The 26,885-nt window shown below is 36.9% G+C and overlaps 1 protein-coding gene across 1 annotated transcript in view; it reads left to right on the top strand.

Annotated features, from left to right (window-relative positions):
• RELN (reelin) overlaps nucleotides 1–26,885 on the top strand; it is a 532,400-nt gene that overhangs the window by 141,062 nt on the left and 364,453 nt on the right. Inside the window, exon 3 of the mRNA XM_042915885.1 lies at nucleotides 12,849–12,984. Within this exon, the coding sequence (XP_042771819.1) occupies nucleotides 12,849–12,984 (136 nt within the window). The remainder of the gene's footprint in view (nucleotides 1–12,848; nucleotides 12,985–26,885) is intronic.

The following is a 26,885-nucleotide window of genomic DNA, read 5'->3' on the forward strand; positions in this document are numbered from 1 at the left end:
TAATACAACCACAGGCTATGGCCCAGATTTGACCCATGAGGCATAGTTTGCTGACCTCTGGTGTAGGCAGAGAGAACAAGTGCAAAACCAGAGGTGTGTATACATAGCTATATATAGTTTTGTCATGATGGAATGTGAAGTTTGAATAAGGGTCATGATAAATGAGTCCAGAGAGATAGATGACAGAATGTCATGTTGCAGAACTTAGGCCTACTTCTGTAAATATGGATTGCCATTGAAGGATTTAAATCAGTGGAATGATGAAATCAGATTTGCATTTTAGAAAGGTATATATACTGAGAATGAGCCTGAGAAAGCAAAACTGAACTCAAAAGAAACAAAAATTAGGGAATTGTTGGTACTGGTCAAAAAAGAGATAATGAAAGCCTGAAATAAGGCATAGGAGGAAGGATAGGCAAGAGGGGGCAGACTGAAACGTTTTTAAAGTGACATCAGAAGGACTTCCTTATTGATTGACTGGGGTGGGGACAGAGGTTGGTAATAATTCTAAGACTAGATAGATGGTGTTCCATAACTGAGATAATAAATATTATGCTACCTCATTAATGTTCCTCCTTTAGCAGGAACTCTGATTGTGAAAAGGATCTCTGCCATTTACTAAAGATTTATACCATCTGGAATCAGAAAACAGAGGCCCATTATCTGTTCTGATGTGACTCCTTGGGAAATCTGTTAGGAAGGGTATAGGGAGCCTTTGCTCCTTTCCATCAAATAGATTGACTGCTATAAGCAATTTGTTTCCTTTGGCAGAATCCCCACTCAGGGTAAGGGATAAAAAACTCAATGTTCATGGACATAGTCCTAAAAGTCATGTTTGTTTAAGGCTATCAGTTGTTTTGGCTATTTTTAGATTTAAAAAAACCCCCAGAATTTTATATAGACCTTGAACTTGACCTCTGTAGTAGACCTATACCATTTATAATTATCCAACATTTTTATAAAGTTTCCCACATTGTGAACACCACCATTCCAAAATAGAACTCCTGCACTTCCTTTCTAGAGGTGAAGGTGTATAACGTAGTTTCCTCCTACTATCCAGACCCACCCTCGTGAGATTTGGATATAAAAGAGTGCATATGAGCTGGGGACTGAGCATGGGGAAATACATATTCAATCACATGCACTCATGAAAAGTTCTTAGATATTTTTGGTATAGTTGAGTTGAATGTTCTGTTACTTTAGTCCAAATATGGTTGATGTCAAGGAATGGGCAGTGGCAACTGTTGTGTTATGTTGGACCGGCCCTATGGACATCACTCCTTGCTGTACAGCATCCAAGTTTATTTTTCTGTATCTCCCAGAGAAACTACCTAATATCACTCAAAATTCCTTTAATTAGGTAGATTGTATTCTGTGGTTTGCAACTGAGAGTAGGGCTTCGATGACATTATATTTTATATAAAATTTCATGGGATAGGGACAATTTGAGGCAAATCCCTGAAAAGGCTTCTTGGAGGAATAATGAAACAAAACAGAAAGGTTGAGACACACTGTCATAGACTAAATTGGAAACAGGATCAACTCACAGATATTACCATGACAGTATGAGCTATGATGGTCCCAAGAGGGGAAAAGGGAGGAGGATTCACTGTTCCTTTAAGATGTTGGGCATTTAAAGCCAGAAGACTGGGTTATTCACTTAAACACTGATAAAATATTTGATAAAGCACTTTGACCTGGAGCTATTTCTATATGCCACCAGTCTCTAGTTATTTAGAGATAGCTTTACTAGAGATAATTCTTTTAGATCAGCCAATCTGGAGGTACAGTTAAGATAATCAGATCCTGTTTTTCATATAGAAGCTTTCTCAGATTAGCCAGGGGTTGTCATGCCCCTTGTTTATATTTGGCCTGGGCTTCATGCTTAGTCTGGGTGATAAGTCTGCAGATCACTTATTTATTTAAAGGGGAATTTTCTGTGAATGTGGTAAAAACAGAGAAGGACTGGGATATGTTCTTAAATCTGCAAATAAAATTTCAGCCTTTAATGAGCACTTCCATAGTCGGTTTACAGACACTTTAGCATTTAATTCTCACAGAATGAATTATTACTTAACCATTTACATGGTTCTATTAAGTGTATCTTATTATTATCTACATAAATAATGATGATAAGACTTAGGGAGTTTAAGTTACCTTGCTCAAGATCGCACCACTAATAAGTGACAGGGCTGGGTCTCAAGTGGTCCCTGTAGAGACTAGTGACTTTGGACAACTTATTTAACCTCTTCAAGCCTTAGTTTCCTCATCTGCAAAATGGGAATAATGATAATACTTCTTAGGATTTTTAATGAATAAGTGAGTTAATCTTTGCAAAATACTTAGAACTTTACCTGCATCGTTAAATACTCAGAAAATGTTAGGTGTTATTTTTCTGTCCAGAGTCTTCCCCTTCTTCTCCTCCACCTTTTACAAACTAGGATAAGCAGAGTTTTGAACCAGGGTGCTGGAGAGTAATTCTGGTATTGCATTAAACTACCTAATGCAATTAGCTGAGCAATTCTTTGACAGTGAGGAAAGAGGAGGAGAGAGAGGTTTGAGAATCCTGTAGGTGGCTTATAGGGCTTGGAGTTATAGTCTGTAACAGTCTATAGTTTTGTTTTTTCTTAATTTTTCTTATCTATTTATTCATTTTTTTGTTATAGTAAGGGCACTTAACATAAGATCTACTCTCAACAGTTGTTTTTTAATATTTACTTATTTTGAGAGAGAAAGGGAGAGAGAGCACAAGCAGGAGGAGGGGCAGAAAGAAAGGAGAGGAGAATCCCAAGCAGGCTCCATGCTCTCAGATGGAGCTTGATATGGGACTTGGTCTCACCAACTGTGAGATCATGACCTGAGCCGAAATCAAGAGTTGGCTGCTCAGCAGAGTGAACAACCCAGGTGCCCCAGCTCTCAACAAATTTTTATATGCACAATATTGCTAACTATAACACAATGTTGTATAGCAGAACTCTACAACTTATTCATCTTGCATAACTGAAACTTTATATCTGTTGAACAGCAACTCCTACAACTCAACAGTATAAAAACAAATACCTGATTAAAAAATGGACAAAGAACTTAAACAGACATTTCTCCAAAGATGTACAAATAGCCAGTAGGTATATGAAAAGATGGTCAACATCACTAATCATCAGAGAAATCCAAATAAAAAATACAGTGAGATATCATCTCACAATTGTTGGGATGGCTATTATAAAAAAAAAGGTGTGTTGGCAAGGATGTGGGTAAATGGCAACTCCTATGCAGTATTGGTAGGAATACAGAAAGGTATAGGCACTATGGAAAACAATGAAGATTCCTCAAAAAAATTAAGAATAGAAATAACATATGATCCAGCAATTCCACTTAGGGGTAGATATCCGGAAGAATTGAAATCAGAATCTTGAAGAAATATCTGTACTTCCATGTTCACTACAGCACTGTTCACAATAGCCAAGGTATGGAAACAACCTAAATGCCCATCAATGGATGAATGGGTAAAGAAAATGTAGTATATACTTACTATGGAGTATTATTCAGCCTTTAAAAAGAAGGAAATCCTGCCATATGTGACAACATAGATGAACCTAACCAAGTGAAATAAACCAGTTACTGAAGGACAAATCCTGCATGATTCTGTTTATATGGGGTATCTAAAATAGTCAAATTCATAGAAGCAGAGAATAGAATGAATGTTGGTTGCCAGGGGCTGGGGGTGAAGGGAAAATGGAGAGTTGCTATTCAATGGGTATAATGTTTCAGTTATGCAAGATGTCTTGTTTTTTAATGTTTATTTCTGAGACAGAGAGACGGAGCATGAGCAGGGGAGGGGCAGAGAGAGAGGGAGACAGAATCGGAAGCAGGCTCCAGGCTCCGAGCTGTCAGCACAGAGCCCTACACGGGGCTTGAACTCACAGACTGTGAGATCATGACCTGAGCTGAAGTTGGACGCTTACCCGACTGAGCCACCCAGGCGCTCCAGATGTTTTGTTTTTTAAAGAAAGCCTTGCTGAGACTCTTTTCAGCCTCCTTCATTGACTGGGGTTTATGTCTTTAAAGCCTCTTCCTTTCTGGATTTTTCTGGCCTGCAAATGTGTTAAATCTGACTTCTAGCCTGGAAGTTGTACTATGAATCCTACACACACCAGGACAATTCAGCGAAGCAGGCACCAGAGTGTGAGGCAAAATATAGTTCTGGACAGGTAGCCAGTGTGGTGCAGTTAGCTTGGAAAAGCTAGGGGCAGACAATATGTAGTGATTAACTGCCACCAGGTAACTGTTAATGAGGGGGTGGAGTTGTATGCAGTGTTAGGAGGAAAGGTAGCAGAGGTATACTGTGAACCAGTGGATGGATCAGAGAACTTCGGTTAATACCAACTTTTACATAGCTCGTTGGAAAGGTTGCTACTCTGTCAAATGCAGTGGCCACATAGACCTAAGTATAACTGCATGGCTTTGCCCTTTAGGGGAGCACTTTTGACCTAAAGATGTCTCACATCATATTCAACTCAGAGATGTGTCTACCAAGAGGACAAAGAGTATCCAGTAACTATCTGATGAGAAATGAAGGTGTTTTGGGGGTATCTGCATGGCTCAGTCGATTAAGTGTCCAGCTTTAGCTCAGATCATGATCTCACATTTCATGAGTTCTAGCCCCGTGTTGGGCTCAGTGCTGACAGCTCAGAGCCTAGAGCCTGCTTCAGATTCAGTGTCTGTCTCTCTGCCCCTCCCCTGCTCGTTCTCTCTCTCTCTCCCTCTCTTTCTCTCTCTCAAAAGTAAATAAATATTTAAAAAAAAATTTTTAAAGAAATTAAGGTGTTTGGACAGGGGGTGGTGGAGGAGGAGGACCTGAGTTTGTACTTAGAGGAGGGGGTCCTCTTCCCGCTTACTCTCAGGTGGTTTGCTCTCCATCACTGGATTTGGACAGGATTTCTTTTGGATCAGGACAGGAGTCTGCCCCAGAAGTGAGGTACTCCCACTTAAGGATATAGGTAGGGAAGAAGCCAGTGCACAGTGTGAGATAAAAGATGTTTTCACTCTTATGTGGATCCTGAGAAACTTAACAGAAGACCATGGGGGAGGGGGAGGAAAAAAAAGTTAGAGAGGGAGGGAGCCAAACCATAAGAGACTCTTAAAAACTGAGAATAAACTGAGGGTTGATGGGAGGTGGGAGGGAGGGAAGGGTGGGTGATGGGCACTGAGGAGGGCACCTGTTGGGATGAGCACTGGGTGTTGTATGGAAACCAATTTGACAATAAATTTATAATAAAAAATAAAAATAAAAAAAGATGTGCTCAAGTGTCATTTACTAGTTCTGTTATCCTTACAAATTACTTAAGATCACTGGTTCTTGATAATTCTGTCTCTAAAATGGGAATGATAATATTTAGCATATATAGTGCTAACTATGTGCTGTGCACTCATTTAATCTTCACAGCCACCCTATTATTGCCATCTCTATTTTCCTGGAGAGGAAACTGAGGAACAGAGTTTTTGAGTACCCTGCCCCAATTCCATAGCTCCTTGGTAGTGGAGCAAGGATCTGAACCCAGGCAGAATGCCTCCAGGGTCTGTGCTATCAACCTTTCCTGTCTACTGCCCCTCCAATAGTAGTAAGGTAATAATATGGATAAAACACTGGGCACAGAGAAGGCATTTGGTAAATGGTAGTGCTGGGAGAGGAACAGAGAGGGAAGGCAGCAGCAGTAATTCTCATTTTTTTTTGTAATTGCAATGAGTGAGGAAAGAATCGGGTTGACATGGAATAAGATCTTTTTATACAGCTGACAAAAGGTGTGTAAATAGCATGAATCCTCATATATTTCTAACTTACGCTGATAGGTGTACAATTTCAGAATGATTTTAAAGGTTTTAGTGCTTTTTGCTTCTAGACTTAAATATGAGACCAGATGCCTTTAAATCAATGTTTTAAAAATTAAACATACCCAGTGTATATGTGTGAGCATGTGTGCACAGACTATTCATTATCTAGAAGCACTATTTAATAAGAGCTATTCTTTTCATATCCATTTTCATCAGACTGGTGCTTCACAAATAAGGTGCAATAAGGATGTTTCCAGAAAGTTCTGTGATTACTTTTTACCATGTAAATTATATTACCATATAATATCGTGTTTGGCTTTGTTGAAATGTTTGAGTACATTGACCTAGCAAAGAAGGCAAATAATAGAAAAGTCAAATTCTGTAAGTAAACAGTTACTTGTATTTAAATCAAATGAAAAGATTTAAACAATGACTAAAAGGAACTCTATAATTCATTTTCTCTATTCACTTACAATATAGCACTAACTCTCCAAACTAGATTTGCAGAAGGGTCTATTTTTTTTATTACATGATGGAAGTCTTTAGATACCCCTTTTAAGAAAAGAGCAAATGATAAAAATAAAAGCAAATAGTAATCACCTTAAATACTTGTCTTATCTTCCACTTTTTATGTAGACATGTTAATAAATTCCTAAAACTCCCTGATAAAACATTCTACCATATTTTCTGGAAGTGTTTGAAATGATAAAATAATATTTCTTTTAAGTTTTCATCATTTTATGTATAAAAGTTACATTTTCCACAAACAAAGACCTATAATATTAATGTACTTGCCCTTTCTTTGGAAATATCTCATCCACAGATATCTCAGTTCTGGAAAACCATGAGAGTAAACCAGGATATGTTTCTACCCACTTTAGCACTAACCATGGCAAATTACAAACTAAACAGATTTGAGTGATCCACATCTTTGATCTATAAAATACAGAATAAACCCAAAAAGAATGTGTCATTTTCCTACTACATTGGTTATTTGGGGTAATAAAGTCTTCAGTGTGTTTCCTGGAAGTGAATAGCCTACATTTTTATGAGAATCTGTACATTTTATTTTAGAGATGGGGAGATTATAGAAATTTTAGTTACAGTTCTGAAGATCCAAGGTGTGCACATTAAAAGCATAGAAAAGTATTCCTGTGGGAAAATGGAGTTCATACAAGGTTTAGTCACAAACTTAAAATAACTGAAGACTTGTCAAGGAAAATGACATCCCAGAAGGCAAAGTAATGTGTATCACTGTCTTAAAAGGAATCATGGAAGCAACTTTAGAACAATTAAAGACACCGTGAGCCTAATCTTGCAGAAGTATAATGTGGATAAAGGAAGCTGTGGTACAGATTTGTATCCTTCAACCACAACTTCAATTAAGACAAATATTAAGATATTTTTAAACTAGATACTCAGTGGTGTGAATGACTTAATGAATTTAAAACACCCATACTATGTCAAAGAGTTATATTGACTGTTTCTTAATATAGAAATTACAGCTAGATTGGGAATATTCTATATTGTTCAAGTGTATATACACAGTATTCAAAAGGAAAATGTGTTCATAACATGGATGCTTTAAAATTTTTCTAGACAAGTTACCCATCTTGTAGAACTTCAGAGTTTGAAATTATGCTTTACTTTCTTTGCCCAAAGATAGATCAGGAGAGCCATACTTCTTGAAATGCTGATTTTCTCTTAGTCCATAGTATACTTGGAAAAGTACAGCTTTTTATCTCTGAGGAAGAGGTTCCCCATGAACATTTTTTGGATAAGAGTTTACACATAACCACAACAATGAACATAAAATCTTTAGTATTGCTACAGTACACACATACACATTTAATAAGTATATATCTCCCTGAGATACATGTAATTAATTTCTATTATAGATCCTGTTTTTCCTTTTTCAAGTCATACTAAAAACTCAGTATGCATCCCATTATCCAGCATGCAGCAGGGAAAGCACCATCATAAATTTAAATTCATTATCAAATTCAAATTATAGTTATCCCAAGAATAGGTTCCCAAACCACATACATTAATTAGATGGCATATGTCTTTCATGACACAAGCCATTAAGAAGATCACTGTGGCGGATGCAGTAAATTGTGTTTCATAGATCCCTGGAAGCTGAGTCTGACTGCTCATTCTCCTGGTTCTCATTTTATATTTACATCGCTGCTCATTGTGTCTGCCTTTGTGAGATGTCCTCCCATCTTTCTTCTGGTTATTTAGATTGTACTCAGAGAGCCATGGAACTGGAGGGGTTCTTAGTGATCACGGACCAGCAGTTTATAGATGTCAGAACTGAAGCTTGAGAAGGGGTTCCCTGACAAGGTCATGCAGCAGTGCATGGCAGAGTGAGGGGATAGTGTCTTGGTTATTCCCTGCTGCCTCGTGTAAATAAAAACAGATATGGGAAATCTTGGCTTTTCTCTCAAGACTCAACTCCAGCCTCCCTCTTTAATATCTGACTGGATAGCAGGGGCACTGGTTTGGATTCAGGCTATCCTATCCACTTTCTCTTTGAGCACGAGCAAGTTCTTTTATCTCCATTGTCTCAGGGTCCTAATAGGTAAAGAGAAGATAACAGCACCTACTTCATAGGGTTGAAGAGCCTCAAATAAGTTCATATTCACGAAACACAAAAGCAGCAGGCCATAGTAAGTGCTTAATAAGAATTATTATAATCATTATTATAATTGTCTTTATTAATCACTCTTCTCCTATTTTGTAATTTTCACAAATACCACTCATTCAGCACTTATTTTCCAGATGTTTTATTTACAATGTAAGTTTGCTCCAGTTTTCTTTTTCCAGCTCTAGTCATTTCAAGATAGGGATTATGTCCTACATGTTTTCTATGTACCTCCACAGAGCCTAACAGAGTGTTTAATCCAAAATAGATATACTGTATACTGTATACTGTAAATACTATTTTTTTCTGCTGGTTGATATTAAGATGTTTTCTAATCATTGTAACTCTGCCAACCCTTACATATTTTCAAAGAAAATGCCAATTAAAATGTGGTAACTCAAATGTCCATCCACAGATGAATGGGTAAAGAAGATGTGGTGTGTGTGTGTGAGTGTGTGTGTGTACATATACACACACACACTCACACACACACACACACACACACACACACACAAAGTAGAATGTTAGCCATAAAAGAAAGGAGATCTTGCCATTTGCAACAACATAGGTGGACTTAGAGGTTATAATGCTAAGTGAAATAAGTCCGACAGAGAAAGACAAATACCATATGGTTCCACTCTTATGTGGAATTTAAGAAACAAAACAAATGGATAAACAAAGAGAAAAAGAGATAAAAAAACATAGACTCTTACATACAAAAGACAAACTGATGGTTGCCAGAGGGGAGGTGGAGGGGGGTAGGTGAAACATAAAAGGGGATTAAAAGTACACTTACGATGAGCATGGAGTAATGTACAGAATTATTGAATCATTATATTGTACACCTGAAACTAACATTGTGTGTTAATTATACTTCAGTTAAAAAGTAAAACTAAATAAAATATGGTGACAGTATAATATGCTAGTGCTCTTTGTTAAAAAAGTAAAGAGCACAGCACACTCATAGTATGTGAAGATACATAAAAAGGCCCCAGAATACATGTTTGGGTGGTTCTAACAGTAGTGGGTAAAGGATGGGATATTTTGCATTACTCTCAGGGCCATTGTGTCAGTCACTGCTGGATACTTCCAAACTGTATATTGGTACCATGTCCATATTATTCTAAGCCCTGAGGCCTGGACAACATTTTACTAAGACACATTTTCAACATTTTCTTGGCTACACATTGGAATTGCTTGGTGAGCTTCTGAAACTCCTAAAACCCAGGCTTTATCCCAAACCAGTTGACTCAGAATCTCTAGGAACCAGAATTTATTCCATCGCTTCAGATGGTGCCACTGTGCAGCCATGTTGGGGAACTGCTGTGCCAGACTGTTGGATTGCAAGAATGTTGTTCTGTGGCGTATTTACTCAGAGCAGGGGACGATGTAACAACAGCAATATAGCTACTTTTACAAGTTGTCATGTAGTAATATGCAGTCTAGGCATTGACTCACTTTCTAGGAGGGGTTTTGAAGAATGGGGAGATTTTGAATATGAATCCTGTTACCAAGGCTGTGAAACCCTGAGACCTTATTTTGTTTGATTCATTTCCCTTCCCACATGATTGTGGCTGGAACATTTGTTTTCCTTTTTGGTCAGGCTGACTCCTGCAGCTGTGTCATTTTCCACACACACAGAATTTCTGCTTTATGCCCAACCAGAGTGGAGTGGCAGTTCCTGAGTCATGGCCGCTGAGTCTCCTGTGGCACTCTGTGATTTCGCTGGGAAGTCTCTTATCCTCCCTAACCGTGTGGTTTCTGACTTGATGAATTTTGCCTCAAGACGTAGCTTGAAAAAATAAAAACTTGAATGTGAAAAAGGGCATCACTGGAATATGTCAAAATATATAAACCTGTTTTTCTGTTGCTTTGTCCAATATGACCTATACTTCTATTCTAGAAGATTCTTTTTCACTAGGTAATATAACATATGAGATATAATTTCTGTTGTTTTTTAATTGTTTAAGTTAAGTCATTCTTGTATTTATTGAGAAAAATATTTCTTGAATATCTGTGATGTAGCAGGCATTGTGATACTTGCTTGGAATATAAAAATTAAAAATGTAGTTCCCCACAGACTCCTTGGAAAGATGGTCAAGTGCTATGATGAGGAATGTATGAACTATTAGGATGACATGTAGGAAGGGCACCTTCCTACATGGGGCACTGTATTAGATGCTTCCATGTGTATTGGATCATTTAATTCCCACAATAACTTTATGGTGGAGGGGACATGGTATTTCCATTTTATAGGCAAGAAAACTGGGTCTCAGATAGAGTAAGTCATTCCCCTAAGTTCACATACCCAGGAAATGAATTTTTACTTAATTGCTCCTTCCTGGAAATGTTTTTATTCATATTTTTATTAATGAACTTTGTTTTTAGAGCACGTTTAGGTCACAGCAAAATTGAATGGAAGGTACAGGCATTTCCCATGTACCCCACTCCCCCCCCCAACTCTCTACTATTGGCTACATCCTGCACTACAGTGATATATTTGTTACAACAGATTAACCTACGCTGACACATCATTACCACTCAAAGTCCTATAGTTTACATTAGGATTCACTCTTAGTGTTGGACATTCTATGGGTTTTAGCAAATATATAATGACATGTATCCACTATTAAATGGAATAGTTTCACTGCCCTAAAAATCCTTTATGTTCCACCTGTTAATCTTTGCCTCCCTCCTAACCCCTGGCAACTAGTAATCTTTTTACTGTCTCCATAGTTTTGTCTTTGCCAGAGACAAAGACATAAAAGACATTTGTCATATTGTTGGAATCATATAGTATGTAGCCTTTCCAGATCGGCTTCTTTCATTTAGCAGACTGCATTTACTTATGCATGCCTTTTCATGGCTTGATAGCTCATCTCCTTTTAGCCCTGAATAATACTCTATTGTTTGGATGTACCACAATTTATTTTTCCATTCACTTATTGAAGGATATCTTGGTTGCTTTCAAGCTTTGACAATGATGAGTAAGACTGCTGTATACATCCATGTGCAGGTTTTTGTGTGGACAGAAATCTTTCATTTATTTGGGTAAATACCATGGAGCATGATTGCTGGGTCATATGGTAAGAGTATGTTTATTTTTGTAAGAAAATGCCAAAGTGTCTTCCAGAGTGGCTGTACTGTTTTGCATTCTCACCAGCAGTGAATAAGAGTTCCTGTTGTTCCACATCCTCACCAGCATTTGGTGTTGTCAGTGTTTTGCACTGTGGCCATGTAATAGTGAATTGGCATTTCGTTGTTGTTTTACTTTGCCATGCTGTCATAGCATAGAATGTTGAACATCTTTTCATGTATTTGCCATCTGTGTATCTTTTGGTGAGGTGTCTATTCGTGTCTTTTGCCTATTTTTAAAAAATTGAGTTTATTTTCTTATTATTGAGTTATTGGTTAATATTTTATATCTGAGGTAAACATAAGATAAATCATCTTATTAAAAAAAAAAAGCATCCCCTGATAGTTCCGCTGGGAGCTGACCTGGTGCCCACAGCTCAGTCATGGTACTCTCATGTGGAATGTAAGCAGTTTTAGAGAATATCAGCATAGGACAAGGCCACCTTTAAACTGATGGCTTGAGCCAAAACCCAGACCACTTTGTAATCATGTCTGAACACAGGCAGGCAAAATCAAGAACACGGTGCAAATCACAAAAATGACCATCTCTCTCTAAGCTAACATGACTGTGCTGCTTTTTTATCAGTCACAACTTTGGCCTATGCCATTCCTCATATCTCCCAGATAAAAATTATTAAGATACTCAGTGATAAAATTGTCCCACTTTCTGATAACACCAAATCCAGAAGCAAACCTACCTAACCCTGTAACCTCCCCAGCAAGATTAGGGAATCCCAGGATGCAGGACTTTCAGTACTAAAATCAGGAAATTCCCAGGACAGATAGATCACCATCCTCTCTTAAATAACTTAACACAAATACAAATATTTTAACAAGCCTTTGCTAACATCCTCTTACTGAGGTACTTCCCAGTTTCCAAGAATATTTGGTCTCATTTGCTGTAAACGCTTCCAATAAATCCAACCTTGTCATATTATAGGTGTGGTCCTGGTGGTCTTTGGTGATGGACTAAGACCAGTCCATAAAATCAAAGCAAAGAAAATACAATAGCAATGAAATTAGTAGATTGCTCCTTAACAAAAATGGTTTAAATGATGAATATCCTTCTAACAACAAAATGTGTTGTTAGAAAGTTGCAAAGCTTACAGGAAAGTCAAACAGCATGATGAATCTTAACATGAAAGAAAAAGGTCCAGAAACTCTTGTTAGTGTCATGGTAAGAAAGACTTTGTTTTATTTGTTTTTATGACAGCTTCCCTTCCTTTCTGTCTCTCAGGAATCATGTCTGACCACCAGTTTGGTAACCAGTTTATGTGCAGTGTGGTGGCCTCTCATGTGAGTCATCTGCCCACAACCAACCTCAGCTTCGTCTGGATTGCCCCACCTGCTGGCACTGGCTGCGTGAATTTCATGTAAGTACCAGAAGTGTCTGTGACTGTAGGGAAAGCAAATATACCTCTCATGGGATTACATATAGGGTAAGTATTTAAATGTAGTATTTCAACAAGGTTGACCTTAATTAAAGCCACTAATTTTGGTATCAAAAAGACTTCAAAACCATAAAAAAGGCAACTTTAGCAGTTTAACTTTGCGTATTTCTTTATACTTTAAGAGTTCTAGATTGGATTTTAGCTGACAAAAATATGGGGCACCTGGATGGCTCAGTTGGTTAAGCATCCAACTTCAGCTCAGGTCATGATCTCATGGTTTGTGAGTTTGAGCCCTGTTATTGGTCTCTCTGCTGTCAGCACAGAGCCTGCTTCGAATCCATTGTTCCCCCCTCTCTCTCTGCCCCTACCTGGCTCATTCTCTTTCTCTCTGTCTGTCTCTCTAGATGGATAGATAGATAGATAGATAGATAGATAGATAGATAGATAGACAGATAGATACACAAGAAGATAAAAGTATGTGAAAAAGTCAAGGCAGTAGGGAAACAAAGTATAAAAACAAGTACAAAAAAGTGCCATGAGGCTCCATACATGTTTTGGAGAAAGATCTCAAATTTAGCTTTCAGCTTTATGGTCATTAGTGCCAAGAGAGAAATGGGATCAGTTAGGTGAGGTGGTAGTGAGGAGTCAGGGAGTCTATAGAAACATAATGACTCTTTCATATGCTTTCATTAAGAGGAAGCTGGGGAATGCAGTGAGCATTGTCCCAACAGCATCCTTAGATATTAACACTGCACAATGGTTCAAATGCTGTGACTTGTGACATCTCTCCGTGTAAACTATATCCCTAGCCCTGGCCCAGAATCACCAGTCCTTATATTTCATAGTCTTCTCTCTTTTTTTATGCCCTATATGTTTTTACTTCTAACGCATAATATACTTCATTTCTTTATTTATGTATGTCATTTATTGTCTGTCACTTCCTACTGAAATGGAAGTGCCTTGACAGCAAGAATTTTTTTCTGTTTTGTTCACTGATTTGCCCCAACTGTCTAGAACAGTCACTGGCACACAGTAAACACCCACGAAATATTTGTTTAGTGGATGTGTAGGCCAATGGAATACAGCCAAAGGCAGTTCATAAATACCTATTCTATGGACAGTCAGGCAAAACAGAGCTGGAAGGCATCTTGAATGGTTTTCGATTCTGAACCTTCTGCTCAAACAACAAAATTCCATAAAACCTGCATACTCTAAAATTCACCACTACCTTTCCTTCCCCTTTAAAAACATACAGTTCAATGTCAAGGGTTCCTATGGCTCCCGCATCACTGATTATATACTTCCTGTCTATCCCCTGGGTTACCCATGCTGCAAGCATCAGATTAATCCTACCCAGCTGATTGACATTTAATCCTATCATTTCTCCTTCGGAAAGTTTTTCATACTTGAGCCTTTTCCTTCCAGTACCTTTTGCTAAGATGATTACAGTAGCTTCCTAAATGATCTGTTCACCTCCAGCCTATCTCCTCCAGTCAATCCTGCACATTGCTGTCTAGTTAGTCTTCCTAAGGCACAACCTTGGTCACTCAAAACTTGGATACTTAAACCTCCTTTCTGAAAACCAGCCCTTTAGCTTGGGTTTGAAGAGTCTCCCCAGTCTAGCTGCTTATCATCTTCTCTCTTATCTTCCACCAGACGCACTTCCTGATAGGGCACAACTCCCTAAACATTCCTTGCTTTCCTTTAGCCCAGAATGATTTTTTCTCTCCACTCCAGTTATTAAAATCCTACCCATTGTTCAAGATCTGTTTAAAATGCCAACGCTTCCCTAAAGCTTTCTAAGACATCAACAACAGAAATGATGTGTACTGTTGCATTTTGCTTGTAACTCTATTATAATGCTGATTATATTTTACTATATACTTATTCGAGTTAATTTAATGCCTTTGTTATTAGATTAGATTGGACAGGGATACGTTTTTATTTCTTTGTGATTGCTGCCACAGTTTGTACAACATCTCACATATAGAAATCACAGAAAATGGCCCTTGAGATAAATGATGCTCAGTGTTCTCTTTTCCTTTAGTTTAATAGTGATCTCTGACTCTTTTGGCACATCCATCTTATTCACGTTGGCGCTATGAAGGATAATCTAAATTCTTGCTATGCATAACTTCTTCATTTAAAACAAGAATTACTTTTTTGAAAGCCGGAACACAAAATAAACCTGTGTCAGCAGTATACAACTGCCTGTTTCCAAATAGATGTAGTTTTGAATTGAATCTGTTTAAAACTGATATTTGATGGCTTCTGGCCTCAGTTCCCAGGGCATCAAACTCTATTTTCTTCTGAGAAGTAATTTAGGTAGTTTAAGTCTTAATGTTTTCTTAGAAAAATAATTTAGTCAGAAGTAATATTTATTGACTGAGAAGATGTTCGTATATCCTCACCCATATTTTCCAATAAAATTTGTTGATCTCTTTCTGATTAGTTTATGAGAGAGTACAGGAAAACTGAAGATCGAACTTGGACCACTGAAGTAATTTATCTGAGATTTTTTTAAACTCAAGTTGCAATCTCTTACCTTTATTTCTTTCTACAGTATTTTTGATGTGTTTAGTAGAGCTATATATAAGAGTTAGTTTCTGTAATTAGTATGTGCCCAGAAATACTTGAAGAGGATTGTTAATGTTCAACATTAACTCTGAGTATTAAACAAAAATAAAATAACACAACACCTATGGCATTTGATTATAAATATACCGTGATTCTTTCTTTTCTGACTAATCCCCAAAATTAAAGCTATCATTTTTTAAGGTAAGAAGAATTATATTTTGGAAATGAAGCTTCAACTATGTTTATAAGCTTTTGTAATATGTTTTATGTAACTTTTACATGTTGTTAGTTAATTCATGTCATTAGCTAATTTTTCACACGTGTTTTCTTTTTTAATTGGGCTTTAAATCTCCCAAGGTCAGGAACTATGTACATAGTATTTTTATTTACCTAATAGTTCCTAATACTGAAACTATGGACAATAGAAGGTCCTCAATAAATATTTCTTTTTAAAAAAATTTTTAAGATTTTTAAAAATGTTTTTTATTTATTTATTTTGAGAGAGAGAGAAAGAGCATGAGGAGTGGAGGGACAGAGAGATAAGGAGAGAAAGAGAGAGTCACAAGCAGGCTCTGTGCTGACAGCTCAATGTGGGGCTCAATCTCACAAACTGTGAGATCATGACCCAAGCCGAAATCAAGCGTTGGACACTTAACCAACTGAGCCACTCAGGTGCCCCAATAAATATTTCTTACTAGCTAATAATGATATCATGTTTTATTGATCCCAAGGTACAGATTTTTCTTACATTTTGGGATCTCTGAACTATGGTTGTGTGTTACCTTTGATGGCATCTTACAACTGGCAGTCCTAATTTTATTTCTTAATATCTTACAATTGATGATGTCTTGGATTTGAAGAAAACCAAGGCAGCTAATATTTATCATTTATCCCCTACATGGTCTCTTTAAAGCTGGCAATTAAATTGATGCTGCACCCAGTTTAATAACCTGATATTAATACAGCAAATGTATAATGCATACTCTGTGATTTTAAAACCTAGTTCTCTGTTTAAAATTCTTTAAAGTTTATTTATTAATTTTGAGAGACAGACAGAGAGAGAGAGAGAGAGAGAGAGCTGGGGAGGGGCAGTGAGAGGGACAGAGAGAATCTCAAGCAGGCTCCACGTTTAGCATGGAGCATGACATGGGGCTCAGTCTCACAACTGTGAGATCATGACCTGAGCCGAAACCAAGAGTCAGATGCTGAACTGACTGAGCCACCCAGATGCCCTGCATTTAAAATTCTTCGAGGAAAAAAACCCCATCATACGAGTTATGGAACATTTGAACTAAAATCCAAGGCTATTCTGTAATGTTCTCTGTGTGCTTTTCCTAGAGAAGCGGAAACGGCACACTGTCTGACTAAACCAGATTTCATTGATAAACCACTTAGCCACAAAGTCATTTGGGCCCATCTGTTTACTGCTTTTGTCGTTAAAAATAATCAAGCAAGAGACAGAGCAAAGGATGGCCTGAGGATGAAGTTGCTGGCTGTACTGGTACACATGTGGTAAATGGATCAGGAGCTGAAATTATTTTGTCATTAGTTTTACGATACCTGTTGATATCACTTACATTTTAAGTGATAATTTCACTCAGAGAACTGCTTAGTCTTCAGATCTTACATCAGTATGGTTTGTCTTTACTTTTATATTTGATTATTCTTGAGTGGCTAGTAAGCCTTGAGTTTAAAGAGGCATTTAATTATCCAAACTTCTTGGATGTAAATCCCCTCCAAACATCCCAAGGTCAAGGTGGGGGTACAGAGAGAAGATAGAAGAGGAAGGAGGGGGAGGAGGAATAAGGAGATGGAGGAAAAGGAGGGAAGAGGCAAAAGTGTAGAGACACGACAAGGGAAAGAGGGAAGAAAGGAAGGACAGAAACCTTCCAGACATCTAACCCGAAAAGTGAGTGAGAAACTACCCGGGAAGAGAGGTTGTAAAATAACAACTAGAACATTAGTATTTTTGAAAACTACTGTTGTAAGTAGTTTACATCCTTTAATCCATGTTATTCTCACAGTAATTCCATGAGGTAGGTGCTGTTTTTATCTCAGTTTGCAGATGAGGAAATTGAAGTACCGAGGTGTTATAAATAAGTTGCCTAACGTAACTCACCCAGTGGTCGATACAGCCTGGATTCAGAAGGCAGGCCACTTTCAAGCAGGTGATTTTTGCTACTTCACTATAGTTGCCTCTAAAATGATCTCTTATCTATTTTATTATGATAAAACACCCATGGTATTGATACAATGAAAATTGTGTCAAATTGGTGGTTGGTATCAATGTCTCGCTCTTTTTTTTTTAATATGAAATTTATTGTCAAATTGGTTTCCATACAACACCCAGTGCTCATCCCAACAGGTGCCCTCCTCAGTGCCCATCACCCACCCTCCCCTCCCTCCCACCCCCCATCAACTCTCAGTTTGTTCTCAGTTTTTAAGAGTCTCTTAAGGTTTGGCTCCCTCCCTCTCTAACTTTTTTTTTCTTCCCCTTCCCCGTGGTCTTCTGTTACGTTTCTGAGGATCCACATAAGAGTGAAAACATATGGTATCTGTCTTTCTCTGTATGACTTGTTCCACTTAGCATAACACTCTCAACGTCTCTCAAAATTAAAAAAAAAATTTAAATGTTTAATTATTTTTGAGAGAGAGAGCAAGTGGGGCATGGGCAGAGAGAGAGGGTGACAGAGTATCCAAAGCAGGCTCTGCACTGACAGCAGCACGTTCGATGTGGGGCTCAAACTTGTGAACTGCGAGATCATACCCTGAACCCAAGTCAGATGCTCAACCAACTGAGCCACCCAGGTGCCCCAGCATCTCTCAGATTTTTTAAGTGGCCAACATGTGTTTCCTAGCCTCATTTTGAAACCTATCTCTATATGTAGAAATGTGGTAATATTATCTAGTTCATTCAAATATCGAGAGGCACCTTATTGTTTATTTTAGTGCCAAAATATTTACTGAAAGTTTTTGAATCTTTTGAAAATGTTACTTAAAGTGAGCAAACACAGGGAAACTAATGACAAATCAGACATTGAAAACTAATATCTGGTCCATGAGTGTATGTGGGGGACAAGGGAATATCTGTGAGCATTCACTATGATTAAAGCACTATATTGGGCTCTTTTTCAAATATAAGAGGCACCTATTTAAATTTCTGCAATGTGGAGAGCACATTAGATTTATATGTCAAACCTGGGTTTGATTGTCATATGTATGATGGAGGTTCATTCTTTGGATGCTGATTCCATGTGATTCCTTATCATAAAGGGATTCCAGTAGGGAGGGAATGTGTGCATTATAAAGGCAAAACTTATCACTAGTAGATTTAAGTTTAATTGCTTGGGCAGAGATGCTAGCATCCTATTAGAATTAAAATGGAGCATAAAAGAAGATCATATTTGTGCCTGAATTAGTGACACTTAACCATAAGTGAACTCTCTGAAAACTAAGAACAGAGTTGAATCAAGCAGTGTTCTATTTAAGATACTGGGGGTGCCTGGGTGGCTCAGTCAGTTGAGTGTCTCACTTCGGCTCGGGTCATGATCTCACGGTTTGTGAGTTCAAGCCCCACATCGGGCTCTGTGCTGACAGCTCGGAGCCTGGAGCCTGCTTCGGATTCTGTGTCTCCCTCTCTCTCTGCCCCTCCCTCACTCACACTCTGTCTCTCTCTCCTTCAAAAATAAATAAACATTAAAAAAATTTAAAAAAAAAAGATACTGAAGCCACAGCAGAGGATGAAGTCACCCAGCAAAGAGGTACACAGGTGGACTGTACCTGAACCTTTGACATTTTAAGAGAAGATTTTCCTAGAAGACTCATTTTTAAAAAGTACACTAAACAAGGAAGCAAAAAAATCATTTTAAAAATTGAAGACACTAGCAGTTTCTGAATACTGGACAGGTTTGAAATAATACAGATGCAGAGATTTGAAGGGCTGCCTTGAGTGTATCTCAGAAGCCTTTAATTTTTGATGAGAGCCATTCCACTGTGTCTGGAGGATTCCCTGGAAAGATAGTATGGTTGCTCATTTATTTCCATCCATCAGAAGAAAACACCACAGATTTATTTGCCTTGTTATTTAAACATTTGAAATAAGATCAGGGACTCTCCCATGGGTGCATTTATTGGGAGTGCATTCACACCTACAGATAAGGATGCCAACAATTGATACATAGAAATGTTACTTTGCTTTCTAGGTTTGCATAGCTTACTGCAAAAAGTAAATTACTTCTCATGTAAGGCTAAAATGATTGTATCCGTACTGTTCAATAAAACTAGATATGCTGTTTTCCATAGGAGAAATTTTATCTGTCTCTTAAGTCACAAGCCTCTGATTTCTTTCTGATGGTCTAGTTTTCCTTTCTAAACAGACATTTCCCAACTTGAGACAATTATTTCAGTGCTGTTCAAATATGTGCCTTTGAATGACAGAATAAAAAAAATATTATCTACCCTTAAAAGTGAATGGCCAGGGACCCTGATGGTTCTCACTTCCCTGTAGGTCCTGTTTTTCATCAAAGTTAAATAACCAATTAGGCTTGGACAAGGAGACAGTCTAAGTTCAGAGACTAATGTGTGTTTTTATTTATCAGTTTATCAACATTTTGGCAAATGAGGTCAAGATGCTTCCTGGGGATTTAAATTTAGGTAGTGTGATAAAATGTTGAGATAAAATATGTCTATTAATCTCCAGGAAGGTCTAAAGAAATTATTTACATTATATTAATTATACAACATATTTTAAAAATTTAACAGATATTCAAAAAGCCAAACTATTCCTTTTGTTTTAGCTGTTTCCTTCTCCCTTCCTGTCTCCTCATCCTTCCAAGAAACCACAGTGTAAACTGTCCTGGTTATGTTAGAGCAGTTTACTGGGATTTCATATGACACTTTTCTTTGTATCAGAATCATAAGACTATTGGCAAAGTAAACCTACTTTACAGTAAGAAAATTTTTCTATTTCACTGATCAATTTGTTTAGGGTCCAGAGATGGACCTACATTTGTGGAATTCTGTCCCATAGCAAATAGTTGTTAGTGAATTTGTTCTTTTTCTTTAATCTCTGCTTGTTTTTTCCTTTCAGATAGAAATATTTGTTTTTCCAAATGTTAGGTCTAGAAGCAAAACCAAACCAAATAAACATAAAAAACCAAGCCTATAGCAAACACATCCCTTTGCCCTGTCCTTCCCTTCATGGCATGGAATCATACCCTAGTGGAGGGTACTTAAGTAGATGGACTTTGGAATCCACAAGATTACAAGGCCTTGCTGTTGAGATGGGATTACTACTGCACCTGGCACTTACTACCTGAAATCACATGGAGCATTTGTGAGAGCAAAAAGACCCAAGTTGGTAAATCTAAAAGCTTTATGTATTACAATTACTAGCGGTTTTGTCTGTATCTAAGAGAAATTTCTTAAATGAGTTTTGGGCAGAGATTTGTGTACTTCTTCGTTAGTAGAATGGATGAGACCAGTTTTAAGGCCTCACGTGTGAAATTAATATTTTCTCTTCAAATTGCCTATGCAGTCCAAAATAGTGATGACAAAGATGTCTGGGAAACAGGTGAATAATTTTTTCTCATGGCAGCAACAACTCCGTGGTTTGCCAATACAGTGACTCAGATAACGTATACCAGAGCAAGATTTTATTTAGCTCTGCTTTTAGTAAAATCTCTGAATATTAAGGCATTATTGCAAACATGAAATAGAATTTTGATTGCTTCTTCCAGGTAAGAATTTTTTGAAGAACTTATCTTGTCTACTGTGACTTACTTGGACATATATACCTTGATTTATTGTGTTTCACTTTATTGCACTCAACAGATACTGTGATTTTTTTTAAATGTTTATTTATTTTTGAGAGAGCTTGTGTGGGGGAGGGGACAGGATCCCAGGCAGCCTCTGCACTTAAAATAGTGAGCCCTATGTGGGGCTCAGACTTTTAAAATTGAAGGCTTGTGGCAACCTTGCAATGAATAAATCTACCAGAGCCATTTTTCCAACAGCATTTGCTCAATTCATGTCTGTGTCATATTTTGGTAGTTCTTGCAATATTTCAAACTTCATTATTATTATGTGTTTGTTATGGTGATCTGTAATCAGTGATTATGACTTTCTGAGAGCTCAGATGATGGTTAGCATTTTTTAGCAATAAAGTTTTTTTAAATTAAATATGCACTTTTTTAAGGCATAAGGCTATGCACACTTAATAGACTACACTACAGTGTAAACATAACTTTTGTATGAACTGGAAAACCAAAAACTCATTGACTCATTTATTGTGGTATTTGCTTTATTGCCGTGGTCTGGAACCAAATCTGTAAATATGTCCATGGTATGTCTGTATGTGTATGTTTATTATTTATGTTTATATTTATATACAGACATAACTGTATATACATATGTCTGCATAAATACAGAAACACACACATATATTCTAAAATTTGTTTAGAACTGTACTTTCTAACATGATAGCTACAAGGCACATGTGGCTATTTTAATTTAAATTAATTCAAGTTAAATAAAATAAAAAATTCAGTTCCTCAGTTGCACTAGCCACATTTCAAGGTTTCAGTAGTCATATATGTCTAGTGACTATTCTGCTAGACAGCACAGATCAAGAACATTTTCGTCATTACAGAAAGTTTTAATATGTAGCACTGAGAGAATCTTTTTTAAAATTTATTTTTATTTAATTAATTAATTAATTAATTAATTTTAAGTAAAATCTATGCCACAGGTGGGGCTTGAACTCAAAACCCTGCAATCAAGAGTGTTACATTCTACTGACTGAGCCAGCCAGATGCCCCAGCACTGAGAGAATCTAATGAATTATCTTTTCCTCTAATGTTACCTTAACATTTCCAGGATGTAACCATGTACTTCAAAGGCCATATAAAAAAAAGTAAAGTAAAGCTAAGATTTTGCAATGGTCCTGTGAATGTAAAACATCATAACTGCTAACCTGACCAAGCAGGGCAGTTTTATGTCAAAAGCTAGTTACCTGTCCATTTCAATTTTGTTCATTAAGGCAGAAATTTATATGGACCTTCACTTTATGGGGAATGGTATGGCAAGAGTGATAGATGGGGATCCCTTCTGGTTACCTTCTTGTACAGTGCTCAGGGCTTAGGGCTACCTTTTGACTGTGCTAGGCTAAGGCACTATTCTTCCTCTCCCTGCCCCCACCCCTGGGTCTCAGTCCCTGATCCCACTCTGCCAATCCCCGCATCCCCTGCCACAGTGCTTTAAGTTCCAGGCCTTATCAAATGTCTTCACCCGATGAAAATTTACCACCATGTGCCTAATATTCAAAATTAGCTTGTCTAGAATGCTAATCATTAATATGAAAGTAAGTGAAAATGAAATCTGCAATACCATTAGATGATGATGATGGTGATGATGATGATGATGGTGATGATGATGATGGTGATGATAGTAGTAGTAGTAAAGGTAGCACCTTCCATTCAGTGAGCACCTGGGTAGCAGGCAACCTACTCAGTTCCTGTCCTTTCCTAGAACCACTTTTACTGAAGGAAGAGCTTGAAGAAGAAATGTTTTCATCCAAAACATGTCCTTTTAGCTGCCATCCTATATTGCCATTTTGTGTCACTTTTAAAATAGTAATTATGAAGATAGTATAGCAACTTGAGAGGTGTTTGGAGTAGTAAGTGATAAAAACATAAATAAGTTTCTGTTTCAAACACATTAAAATTATGTTTGTAGAGGACTTCTGGCTTCGTGGGAGACTGAGCTGGCATGACAGAAACTCTTTCTATTAAAATCACATAGAAACTTTAGAAAAGTGAGTAAACATTATATATACACACACGTATATGTGTGTGTGTGTGTGTGTGTGTGTGTGTGTGTGTGTGTATACACAAAACTGGTTTGAAAGGAAGTGAAGACACGAGCTGCCAGAAGAAAGGAGAGGCATTAAAACTGGATCAGGAAGTGGAAGCAGACATCACAATGGCCTACAGGTATTTTACACCTGGATTTAGGTCCTAGGCCTGGAGTTTTAACCTAAGTGGGATCTGAAGCTATTGCTGTGAGCAAAGACAGTAAGAGAAAGAGAGGGAGCTGGCCCTGGGCCCAGTGCATGAGCCTGAAGCTTCAAAGTATTATCCAACCCTGTCTGGGAAAACAGCAAAGCTTATCATGTGACTGAGGTAAAGTAAATCACTTATGAGAAACTAAAATTCTCAGTGAGTAAGGAGTCTGACTTTACATTATTAACCTGGTACAGAACATCACATGGAAGTTTTAGAAGGAGAGAATAGAAGGAATGAGGACAGACATATTTGAAGAGATAATGGTGGAGAACTTTTTAGAATTAAGGAAGATGTGAGTCTTTTCTGTCTGTGACATAAATAAAGTTAGCACTGATATAGATCATAGTCAAATTTCAGAGTGTCCAAGAGAAAATCTCAAAGACAACCAAAGAGAAAAGGTAGATTTTCTGTAATTTTAGTCTGGCAGTGGTTTTTTCATCAGCAACAAGAGATGCCAGGAGACAATGGCACAGTATTTTCAGAGTGGTGAAGGAAATTAATTGTCATCGTAGAGTTCTGTACCTATCACTCAGGCATGAAAAACAGAATAAAGACATTTAAAAAAAAAGGTTTGATATTTTTAGCATACACAGAAACAGCTTTTAAAGCAAGACTTTAAAGGATGTGCTTTAATGGGGTGCCTGGGTGGCTCAGTTGGCTGAACGTCTGACTGGCTCAGGTCATGATCTAGCAGTTCATGATTTCGAGCTCCTAGTTGGGCTTTGTGTTGACAGCTCAGAGCATGGAGCCTGCATCAGATTCTTTATCCCTCTCTCTGCCTCTCCGCCACTCACACCCTGTCTCTGTCTCTCAGAAATAAATAAAAAGTTGAAAAAAATTTCAAAAAAAAAAAAAAAAGTACCTGGAGGGCTCAGTCAGTTGAGTGTCTGACTCTTGGTTTCAGCTCAAGTCATGATCTCACAGTTCGTGAGTTTGAGCTCCACTTTGGGCTCCGCACTGACAGTGTGGACCCTGCTTGGGATTCTCTCTCTCCCTGTCTCTCAAAATAAAATAAATAAACTTTTAAAAGATAATAATAAAGGATGTACTTTAGTAAAAAGAAAACAAACTCAGAAGAAAGGTGTGGGATGTAGGAAATTATGTTGTGATGCAATAATTAATAATAATTAGTAAGCACATTAGAAATTTCAAACAAGCATTGAATACATAAATAAATTTATATATAAAACATACACCAATAAGTATTTTCAGATAGAATTTAATGGCAAATAATAACTAAAATATTAAGCAACATGAATGTGTGAGTTGGAGGAAGGAAGGAAATCAGTATTAAAGTTTTCTAAGGTTCTCTAGTTATTCTGGAAGAAGGTTGTAGACTCAATGATTTTTGTTAAAAACATAAATTATTGAATAGAAATAGAAGTATAACTTCCAAAATAGGGGAGGGATTGGGAAACAGTTTAAAGAAAACGTAATCCCTCAAAAGAAAGGAAAGAAGGTTAACTTCAAAAGCATAGAAATGTAAAGTGTAAGATAATATGAATAAGTGTATAGTTGACCCTTGAACAGCACAGGGGTTAGGGGCACCAGTCCCCTATATGGTCGAAAATCCACGTGTAACTTCTGACTCCCCTAGAACTTAACTGCTAATAGCCTACTGTTGATCAGAAGTCTTGCTGATAACAAACAGTAGATTAAAACATTTTGTATATTATATGTATTAAACACTGTATTCTTACAATGAAAATAAGCCAGAGAAAAGAAAATGTTATTAAGAAAATCATAAGGAAGATAAAAAATATTTATAGTACTGTAATGTGTTTACAAAAATTCCCCATATAAGTGTACCTGCACGGTTCAAACCCATGCTGCTCCAGGAACAACTGCACATACATATTTACAATAAATATAAATAGACTATATTCACCAGTTAATACACTTTGACTTTCAAAATGCAATTTCAAAAATCTAGCAATGTACTTATTCCAAGAGACAAACCTAAAGATAATAACACAATAACACTGAAAGTAAAGAGATAGAAAAAGTATACCAGACAAATACTAACAAAAAGGAAGGAACACTATATGAATTCCAAACAAAATAAGTAAAAAGGAATAGTATTAGGGATAAAAATTAGGGGTAATTTCTTAAGGACAAAATAACATTCATATAAATAAAGGTGAAGCAAAATGCAGAATGGAAAACTGCCTTTGAGGTAGCAAGATACTGAATACATATTTTTCTAATATTTCAAATCCAATAGTATTATAAAATTATTTGGACAAAAAGTATTTGTTGAATGGATGAATGAATACATATGTACATAAATGAAAAATTGCAAGAATGCAAAAATGTACCAGATGACTGTGTGTTAGAGAATTAGGATTTATACTATGCTATTTAAACCTCCAAACATTGCTCTGATGACAGGTAGCTTTATATTGTAACATTTTAGGCACTCTGGAAATAACAATTTGGCACTTAACAAAACTTTATCAATAATTTAAAATTCTTATTTTGTAATTTTTCTCTAATTCAAGTGATATTTTATTATATTAAATTCTTCTAAATAATAATTTTGATATCTTAGCCATGTTGGAATACAATATTCCTATCATTAATTAAGCTAAATGAGGTATTTCCTGCTTTTGAATGTTATTTAGATTAGCATAAAATATAAAGGTTAATATTATTAATAGTATTTTTTTAATTGAAAGGCCCAAGTTCATGTAAAACTTTTTTTAATAAAATTTTTTTAATAAACACAGTTTGAGGAAAATTTAAACCACATATTTTCTGGATTTTGAGATAACCTTTTTATCATTACATCAGTTCATATTCAAAAATTGTCTTATTTAGGAATGAGGAAAAAATGTTAATACTATTTGCATCTCCGTTTTAGCACTTCACAACAATGAGGTCAGGTTTGGTTACCCATATTGACAAGTCCTAAGCTGGAAACAAAAATACGTTAGTCAAATGTCCTCCATTTGTTCCCACTCTGAGTATTTAGAGAAGGGATTAGGAATAATGTGAGCATATTAGTTATCTGGGCTGACATGTATTTCAAAGAGCAAAGTCCAAAAATATTATACCAATGATAAACAGTAGAAATGCTTCTAATTAAAAATGTTCACCGTAGTTGCAAAGGAGCTAAGATGGTAGGTCCCTTAATCAACCTCTGGTTTTAACTTAAGCAAATATATTGAAAGTATGGCTGTAAAGCTAAGCTACATAAGCCTTTCTTCTAAATCCGCCTGCAGGCATTAATGCTCAGATTTG

The sequence above is a fragment of the Panthera leo genome, chromosome A2 (genome assembly GCF_018350215.1).
Source record: "Panthera leo isolate Ple1 chromosome A2, P.leo_Ple1_pat1.1, whole genome shotgun sequence".
In the NCBI taxonomy this organism is placed as follows: domain Eukaryota; kingdom Metazoa; phylum Chordata; class Mammalia; order Carnivora; family Felidae; genus Panthera; species Panthera leo.